This window comes from Lemur catta, chromosome 6, assembly GCF_020740605.2.
Source record: "Lemur catta isolate mLemCat1 chromosome 6, mLemCat1.pri, whole genome shotgun sequence".
Taxonomy (NCBI): domain Eukaryota; kingdom Metazoa; phylum Chordata; class Mammalia; order Primates; family Lemuridae; genus Lemur; species Lemur catta.
In genome coordinates, this window is record NC_059133.1 from 922,599 (window position 1) to 932,051 (window position 9,453).

The 9,453-nt window shown below is 67.5% G+C and overlaps 1 protein-coding gene across 1 annotated transcript; it reads right to left on the reverse strand.

The window, feature by feature from the left end:
* Positions 1-285: 285 nt before the first annotated feature.
* PIM3 (Pim-3 proto-oncogene, serine/threonine kinase) lies at positions 286-3,479 on the reverse strand. The gene is made up of 6 exons (XM_045555374.1): positions 3,313-3,479; positions 3,126-3,235; positions 2,986-3,036; positions 2,518-2,887; positions 1,544-1,720; positions 286-1,460 (listed from the first exon to the last, which is right to left on the reverse strand). Exons 1-6 carry the CDS (start codon positions 3,395-3,397, stop codon positions 1,273-1,275), a joined length of 981 nt encoding a protein of 326 aa, XP_045411330.1. The 5' UTR covers positions 3,398-3,479; the 3' UTR covers positions 286-1,272.
* Positions 3,480-9,453: the final 5,974 nt, after the last annotated feature.

The window sequence follows — 9,453 nt, forward strand, 5'->3', positions numbered from 1 at the left end:
TAACGCGATAGAATGCTTCTAAAGGACACCTTTAGACAGTAACTCAGCAAGATTGGCCAAAGATATTAAAACATGCGGTGAAGAGAGACTAGCCCGGCAGAGAGACCGGGTGCAAGAGGAGCCCCGAATATGAACGGCAGAGCACGGAGTGCAGAGCCGGGCAGCCTCCTGGGAGTGGGGTGGGGGGCGGAGGGGACTCAGGAAGCTGGCAGCCTGCAGGAGGCCAGCAGCCTCTTAGCCTCTCTCCCTCACCCCAGGTGTGCCCAGTAAGCACAGGACGCCCACTACGTACAAAAAATTTAATTCAAATACGTGTATAAAAAATATGATCTCCAGACATGTCACACTTCTTAACTGAAAGAAACCCCCATCCTCGATGCCTAGACACACCGGGACCACATAAACACAGCTACTAAAATAAATTAGAGGCTTGAGACTCTGTCCCCCACCCCCCAGCTTTCAGAGCCAACAAGCAGACTGTACAAAGTCAATAATTTAAAACCCACCCCCTGGGGCACAGAGTGCCTCTAGGTGGCAGGGTCACCACTCCCCTTAAATTAGCCACTGTACAAGTTCATCTTCTGACAGACATGGGTGAGGCCAGGAACCTACACCAGGTGCAAGAATCAGGACCTGCATCCCTGGACCACAGCCAGCACCCTCCCCTCCCCTCCCCACCCCCCAGGGGCCTGGAGGCAGCGGGCTGCCCAGAGAAAGTAACCTCAACAAATAAATTAAATAAATAGCCCCGGTGGGCCAGGGGCGCCCTCCACGGGGGTCACACCATAAATAACAGACGTTGGCACGCGCAGACACAGCTTGCGTGGGCAGGCGGGCGGCAGAGGCCGCAGTTGCATTGCTTGTGCATGAACACGCCCAGATACTGTACGACTGGAGGACGCGAGGGGGGCATGGGACCCCCGTGCCCAACGGTGAGAACGCTCCGGGTCAGACACGTCTCCCGGACAGAGCAGCACAGAGAGAGGGACGTCTCGGGCTCAAGTGTCCACCCAGGGCAGGCGGGATCTCACTTCCACCAGAGCCGTCTTTGGACAGACAGAGCTTGAGAAAACCGAGGCCTGTGGGACCAGCGTTCAAAAGGCACTCAAAGCAAAGGTCACCAGGGGTCACAGATCACTGCTTCTGCAGGAAGAGACAACCCAGGCAGGAGAATGTCAGTGTTTTGGGGGCATCAGGGGGCTGGCAGAGGCAGGTGGTCCCTTGGCTCTCATGAGTGAGGGGCAGTCCCCGTGCCAGTGTCCAGGTCCCTCCTCACAAGCTCTCGCTGCTGGATGTGGTGCTAGCCCCGTCGTCAGGGTCCAGGGCACACAGCCGCAGGTCACAGGTCTCTGGAGTGTCCCCAGTGGCCCCCACCATCCAGGGGTGAGCAGCGATCTGGTCCAGTGAGGGCCGTTCTGAGGGCCGCAGGGACAGACACCACTGGATGAGCTGCTGACACTCTGGTGAGAGAGACCAGGGTCAGGAAGGGGCCTGGCTCCCCTGACCCCTTGACCCCCACCAGGTGCCAACCCCCCACACATACCTGGAGAGACCCTCCTCCGAAAGAACAGGTGGCCCCGGAGAATCTCCTCGTCCTGCTCGAAGGGGATATCCCCACACACCATGTCGTAGAGCAGCACGCCCAGTGACCACACGGTGGCTGAGCGCCCGTGGTAGCGGTGGTAGCGGATCCACTCCGGGGGGCTGTATACCCGGGTTCCTGCGAGGACACATGGCAGGGATCAGAGCCGCATGAGACGCGCACCAGACAAACCTAAAGACTCCGCAAACGGTGCAAGGCTGGGTACGCTGGCCAACAATTCACTCCTAAGGCTGAGTTGGAGCAAGGAACGCCAGGCCTCAAAATCCGGCTTGTCATCACCCTGGAAGAACCCCAGCGGCGGCCCAGGAGGGCGTGGCTTAACGGGGGAGGAGCGGGCCAGCCCCGCCCCCCAGCTGGAGCGGGTGGGTCACATGAGCGACGGTTCTGGTTTCACAACAAACAGATGCTCCCAGAGCGCAGCGGGTGCCTCACCGCCCTGCTAAAGGCAGGGAAAGAAGGAGGGGGGGCGCCAGGCGGGGAGCCCCGGCTTCCCCACGCTCTGCAATGCGGGGATTTCTGCTGCGGCGTCCCCGCGCTCAGCACACACGCAAGCCCGCCTCCGCCAAAGAGGAGGCCCCCACCGGCGCCGCTCCTGCTCCGGAGCTCCGACACCAGGCGCAGACGGGGCCGGCTGAGCCCCAGGCCATGCCCGCGCCCCACGAGGACGTGCTGGGTGCCACCCGCAGCCGGGGGTGTCACAGTCGTCAAGATCCCACGAGCCTACCCCCGCCAGTGCGGCGGAGGCGGCAGTCTCGAACGCGCCCCTCGCCCCCACTCCCCACGACCCCACGCGCGCACGCTCAGCCCACCCGCAGCGGCGCGCGCCGCCCAACAGTCACCAGCCCCTCCGTGCGTCCCGCGGGCGTTACCCGCCCGCACCGCCCGCTGGAACGTTCCCGAGCACCCGCGCTCACCGTCGAAGTCAGTGTAGACCGTGTCCTTGAGCAGCGCGCCAGAGCCAAAGTCGATAAGCTTCAGCTCGCCCGAGCGCAGATCCACCAGTAGGTTCTCGTCCTTGATGTCGCGGTGCACGACCCCGCAGCTGTGACAGTGGCGCACGGCGGCCAGCACCTGCGCGAAGAAGCGGCGCGCCAGCGGCTCGTCCAGGGCGCCGCGCTCCGTGATGAAGTCGAAGAGGTCCTGCGCCGGCTCGGGCCGCTCCAGCACCAGCAGGAAGCCGTCCGGCCGCTCGAACCAGTCCAGCAGGCGGATGACGCCGCGCGCGCCGCCCGCCGCGCCCACCTTGCGCAGCAGCACAACCTCGAGGGGCACAGCCGCGCCGCCCTGGGAGACACCGCGGTCAGCGCGCCCGCGCCCCGCCACCCCGGGACCCCTTCGCCTCGCCACCCCGCCCGGCGCCCCGCCACCTCGCCCCGACTTACGAGGCTGCCCCACTCGGTCACCCGCTCCTTCACCACGTGCTTCACTGCCACCTGAGGGGGGAGTTGGAGGGTCAGGGCAGCCCGGCCGAGCGAGGCGCGCGACAGGCGAGAAACCCGGTCTGCCCGGCGGCCCGACTCACCGGGAGCCCGTCTGCGATGCGGCTGCCCGCGTAGACTGTGCCGAAGCCGCCGCTGCCCAGCACGGCGCCCACCTGGTACGTCTTCTCGAAGCTCTCCCGGTCCGCCCTGGCTGTGAGAACCACACGCTGGGTTGGCGCGGCCCGCGGCTCCCGCCCCGCCCGGCCCGGCCCGGCCGCCCCCGCCTACCTGGCTGCAGGAGCTTGGCCGGGAGGTGATCCGCGCCGCCCGGCCCGCACAGGTGCGCCAGCGAGCCGAACTTGGACAGCAGCATCGCGCGCGGCGACCTCCCCGGCCCGCGGACGCCGGGCCTCCGAGCCGAGGCCGCGGGCGGCGGGCGGGACCAGGCTCCGCCACACGTAGCAACCGAGCGGCTCCCGGCCCGTCCGCCTCGCCCCGGGCTTTTGGGCCGCGGCGGCGCGGATCCCTCCGCGGGGGGCGGGGCGAGGCCGGCGGCGCCGGGACTAGCTGGCCGGGGTGGGTCCGCGGAGGCGCACGGCGTGCCGCGTCCTCCCCGCCCGAGCCGGACGCGCACCGCGCACGCGCATCTCCCGCGCGGGCGACGGCCGGGCGCCTCCGGCCGCGCGGGGAGGAGCCGCTCCAGCCAATAGGAGCTGGTGTTTTCAAAGGACATCGTGCTCCGGCCAATGGTAGCGCGTGGGGGGCGGGGCTTACTGGGCTCCTCCCCCGGCCTCGCCTGGGAAGGTCATCGTCCCAAACGTGGGTACCGAGCCGTCACCGCGCCAGAGCGGTGGTCCCGGGAGAGGCGCCGTCGGGAAGTGGGTTCTGCGCCGCCCTGGGCCCTGAGGAGACTCGCGTGTGCGCGCGTGGCTGGCGGACTCCGTGGTCCAGCGGGGAGGCGGCGCCCACCCTGCCCAGGTGCGCCCTGGCTCTGCCCGCGCGGCGCCCGAGGGTCCTCCGAGTCGCCCGCCCTCACCTGCCTGGAGCCACCTGGCCGGGCCGGCCTCCCTGCATGCCCAGCTGCTGCCGCCGCTACCAGGGAGCCCACCCTGACTGCTGCCTCGGCTGCTGTCGGCCCGAGTAGCTCTGTCGGGCTTGACCCTCTAGGGCCCCTTCTCTGCCTCCTGCGCAGAACCCGTGTCGTACGATCCAGCCCCAGGGTCTGCGGACATGGGCCCAAGGTCACCGGCCTGAGAGTGGCTCAGGACTCTGGGAGGCGCGTGGCCTGCCAGAGTGGGTTCAGAGTTGGGGGACCAAGGGGCCAAGGTGCTCCCAGTGCCCCCCCCTCCCCGGCTAGGCCACCATCAGCACTGTGGCTGGTGGGACCCATAAGCACGCCCACTCGCCCACTCGCCGGTCTCAGAGCTTCCCTTAGCACCTCCAGCCTCCTGCAGCCTGGCGTCTCACCCCTATACTGCCACCATCAGAGTTCCTCCATGGTACCGCAAGCCACCACCCCACTCCCCTCCCTAGAGCCTTTCCGAGGCCACTGCTGCGCATGCCTCAGCCCAGGGCCCTGACCTCTCTGGGGCTCCCACCCCATACCCACGATCCTCTGCTGTCCCAGCCACCTCTTCCTGCCCTTTGGGTCTTGTCACGTCTTCGCAGGATCGGAGCCAACCCTGATGTTCTCTACCTGCCTCTCCCGGTTCCCTTCCAGCCCCTGCCGCAACACTAATGCCGGTAAAATGGCTGCCGGGTTCTCAGGACTCAGTGCAGGCCTTGCCAAGGCAGGGCCACGGCTGCCAGGTTCACCATGGCCTCGCCACCATAAGTCTGCTTCCACGTGGGCCCTGAGCCTCCCCCTCAGCGGAATCTGCACAGCACCTGGGGGTGTGGTCACTGTGGCTCTTTGCAGAGGACCTGCTGAGGGTCCAGCAGGGCCTGCCTCTCCCATGGGGGGACAGTCGTGCTGTCCCTGGAGTGCTGGGGAGCGTTGTGTTGACCACAACAGGATGGCTTCGGAGGGTGAGCTCAAGTCAGCTGGGAGCGGCTGGCGTCCCATTGTGGTCTCCCTAGTGGGCCCCGCGCCCATCACTTGAGTCCTCCTTGGGTCGTCCTGGCCTGGGTGCCTGGCTGGCCCCAGCCCAGCTGGCCTTGGGAGACTAGGATGGGGTAGGGGTCCCCTCCACTCCTCCCAGCTCTCAGGTCTTGCTCTCACCTCGAGTCTCCCCAAACTAAGAGCACGGTGGACTCACTCCTCCATGAAGGGGAGTCCACACCTGGGTCCACGCGGCCAGCCATCCACAGCCCCTCGTCCCTCTCAACCTGAGGGTGGGCTCCTGCCACACAGAGCCTCTGTGGGAGCCCCTGGGAGTGAGGAGGGTCCAACAGCCCCGTCCTGGAGCAGGCAGAGCGGGAGGTGGGCGGGGATTTCTGTGTAACCCTCGTCTCTGTGGACTCTGTGGTGGGGGTTGTGGATGTACTCTTCTGTGTGCTTGTGTGTGTTGGGGACCCTGGTACTGACATGAGGGGTCACGAAGGACCCTACCTTCACCTCCTGAGTGCTGTCCACCCAGTCCCTGACCCTGCAGCCACTCCGGTCTTCCCCCTTGTGTTGTCAGCACACCACTCTCCTGCCTTGGACCTGCCGTGGCCGTCCTGGGCCATCAGGGCAGTTCCAGCGACAGTCACAGCCATGCTCTGAGCCTCCCGACCCCGGCTCCTACTGCAGGAACGCCCGGCCCGCCTGGGCCTGATGCCTCCGCGGCTCCTGGGCTCAGCTCGCACCACTGCATCCAGAGTCACCCATTCAGCACCCCAACTCAGCCCCCCAGCCCCCCGTGGAGCCTGAGCCCAGCCAGCTGAGTCCAGCCCAGCACAGGCACCGCTGCACACCCCCCTGCGGCCTGCACTGGGCCACGGCGGGCTGCGGCAGGGTGCTCCCCGGGCAGGGCAGGCCATGCCCTTTCCCCTCTTGCCTCTGCTCCCTTTGTCACAGCCTCTCGCCACTGGGGACAGGAGAGCAGAGCCCTGCCAGGATTTTGCAACATTCACCAGAGGCGCCCGGGGCTGGGCCTGGGCTGGGGTGGGGCCCCAATCAGTGGGAACCAGGGGTGATGGCCATGTGAACTCTGGCCCAGCCGCTGTGGCTGCCTCCTCTAGCCTCCTCCCTGCCCAGAGGACCCCTGCTGTCTGGACTCCTCGCTCCTCTAGGCACCACCACTGCCTCTCACACCCAGGGACTCTGGCTGAGACCAGGGCTGGCTGTCCTCAGCGCCTGGAGGGGACGGCGTCCCTGCCCAAGGGGCTGGGCCCTCACAGCTCTTGGCTTTTGGCCCTGCCTGCCTTTCCTGGCTGTCCCTAGGGGCTGTTCTCTGACCCCAGCCTGGGTGCCCTCCACCTGGGCCCCAACCAACACCAGGGCCAAGACCCTACTCTGCCACCGACCTGCCCCTGGAGCAATGGGCACATCGCAGTCCGTGGGGCGGGGCTCTGACTGCCCTGCAGGGCTGAGAGGAGAGTCCCTAGGACTCGTCTGCACACAGCAGACATGGCTGTTGCTTTGGGCACAGGCCCCAGAAGGGGGGCTCCCTGGGACGATTCGGCCTGGGCAGGGCCCCCTACACGCCCTATGGCAGCTCTACTGCCTCCCTGCTGGGACCCTCGGGTCAAGGAGCCCCAGCTGGGGGGGACGTCTCGCCCCTCCTGCCTGCCCTGGCTGGTCCACACAGGCTGCCCGGTGCCCCGTGAGTGGGCACGGCCTCTCAGCCCCAGGCTGGGGATGTGCGGAGGGGTCAGGGGAGTCGGCGGCCTCTGTGGTGCCCAGGCTGGACAGGCCGCTTGGCTCCCTTGGCTCTGGCCCCAGCATGCAGATAAGGATGAGACTGGGGGGCTCCGGGCCCCCCAGGTGCTGGGAGGTGGGCTTGCCTGCCCTGCAGGGCGCTCACCTCAATTTGCATAAAGTCCCTGCTCTCCAGGCTTCCAAGGAGGGGAGGACCCCAAGCAGGGGGAGGGCGTGGGGGGTGGCAGAGTGTGTGCAGGGGGAGGGAGGGTGCTTGGCCTAGAGCCAGGCTGGGGGCCACAGGGGCCACAGGGCCCTGGGTTCCGGGTCAGAGCTGTGCAGTTTGGGGCCACCCAGGGGGTCTCCCAAGTGGCTTGGGACTGGTGGCCTGAGTCCCAGGGGGCTTCCAAGGTGCTTGGGAGAGTTTCTGGAGCTGCCACAGAGCGTCCAAGGACTGGTCCTGGCACTGCTCAGACCATGCTCCAGCCACGGAGGACCATGCCCTACAGATGGGCCCCCAGAGGGCCTGGTCAGAGCAAACATCCCCCCACAGCGGGAGCTCAGGGCACGGTCAGCACCGTGGAGATGCACGCACCTGCCCAGGCTCAGCATGCGCACGCGCCCCTGTGTCCGCCCGGGTGGGGCACTTCTGTCACACCGTGTCAGAGGGAGCAGTGGCCTTCACAGGCCTGAGGACGGGGGAGGACGAGCTGTTGGTGGCAGCTGGCCCAGCCAGGCACTCGGGAGTGCTGCTGCCAGGGCACGAGTGCTGCCCACGGACGGCTCAGGCTTGGACACAGACGGGCAGGACAGATGACAGCCTGGGCACCCCAGGCCTGTGGGTCTCTGCTTTCCGGGGGCAGAAGAAGCGCGGGAGGAGGGGAGAGTCCCCCACACCTGGGCGTGTGCGGGCGGCAGTCAGTGGTGCTGAGAAAGGCCGAGTGGCCCAAAGTCCTGCTCGTGGAGAAAGGGGGAGCACAGCGCCTGCGTTGGTCGCGCGGCCCCCTGGGGCCTGCCATCCCCCCTCTTCTTTTCAGGCCTGCTGGGCAGGTGCCGGGTCCTGGGCGCAGCGGGGCCAGGGCTGGGGCCAGTCTGTCACTGGGTGACGCCCCCTCCAGGGGGGTCTGTGTTGCTCTGTGGAGATCTTCCTGCCCCTCCTGTGGCCTTGGCCAGAGGACCCGGCCTGGCTCTTGGGAGTGTCCCCAGGGCCGGCCTGGGCGCTGAGAGCACTAGGGGTGTCTCCATCCCAGGATGCAGCAGGAGCAGAGTGTGGGGGCTCCAGGAGCCTGCCCCAGCAAGGGCGCCCCTGGGGCATATCCCCCCCCATACCCAAAGCCCGCTGGCCAGGCCTGCAGGAGTCTGGCGGCCCTGAGCTGAGCCCTGGCCAGTCAGCCCCACCAGGTTCTCTTGGTCTCCTTGTGTTGTCCTAGGGGGCAGGGAGAGGGGAGGCCTGCAGGGGCCAGAGTGGCTCCAGGGCTGCGGCAGCTCTGGGCCTGCCCCAGAGTCCAGGCTCGAACCCAGAGCTGGGGGAGTCCAGAGGGGCCCACTGAGGCCTGGGGGAGAGGCCCCGCCCTGTCCCCAGCTCTGTGCAGGGCTCCCCCAGCCTGCCCCCGGGGCCATGAGGCAGCCAGGCAGAGTGTCCAGTTCAGAAGTGGCTGGGCTGTCTTCCCACCTCAGGGCCACTTCCCTATTCCTGGGAAGTGACAGTGGGAGGGAGGGGCCAGCCACGCTGTATCTGAGTGGGCCTCTGGCCAGAGAGGCCCCGACTCTGGCCCAGCCCCTCCCTGGACGCCCCGTCTGCTCTCACTGCCCCAAGCTGGCTGGGCCACCAGCGCTCCCTGGGGAGGTGTGGGGCGCGGGTGCTCCAGGGCCCAGGGGCTGGAAGGGCCAGTCTGGCCCGGAGGACGTCCTGACCCATCCCAGGGCCTGGTCAGTCTGGCTCAGGGCCCAGGGAGCAAGGCACCTGTGTGCACACCTACTCCCAGGTAACCACTGGTGCGTGTGCACGTGTGCAGGGCGGGCACCCTGGGTGGCTCCTTCCCTCTCCTTCCCTCTCCTTCCCTCTCCTTCTGAGCCCTGGCCCAGCAGGGAAGAGCCAGGCCCAGCCCGGCCCTGTCAGGCACCATGCTGAGGCAGGGGGACTCCTGGTCTGTAGCTCCCCCAACCCGCGGGAGGACGAGGGCCACTGGTGTGTGCCTGGTGTGGCCAAGGGCTGGAGCCTCAGGGTCCATTGTCCAGATGGGGAGCCCAGGGACTCAGGGACACCGTGCCTGCCCCACCCTCACCCCCACAATGGGGCAACTGAGCCACATTGGGTGGGGCAGGGCCTCGTAGACCCCAGTAGGGACCATCTCCCTGTCACAGGCACCGAGCTCCATCCAGGAGCCAGGGGCACAGCCTCTCTTCCTCCCCAGGCTCCGGGAGGGGAGGCCGGGCTGGGCGTGCGGGTGGCCATGGCCAGTCTGGGGGCCGAGTCGAGAGGGTGTGGGCCGCACCTGAGGGGGAGGGGCATTGGGGAGGCTGCAGTCTTGGTCCCCCTGGCGGGCACGTTCCTAGGCCATCCACTGGCTCGTGGGCCGCCGCAGAGACACGGAAGGAATTCTGCACTGTTACTCTCCCGCCAGGCTCCACCACGCCAAGAGATT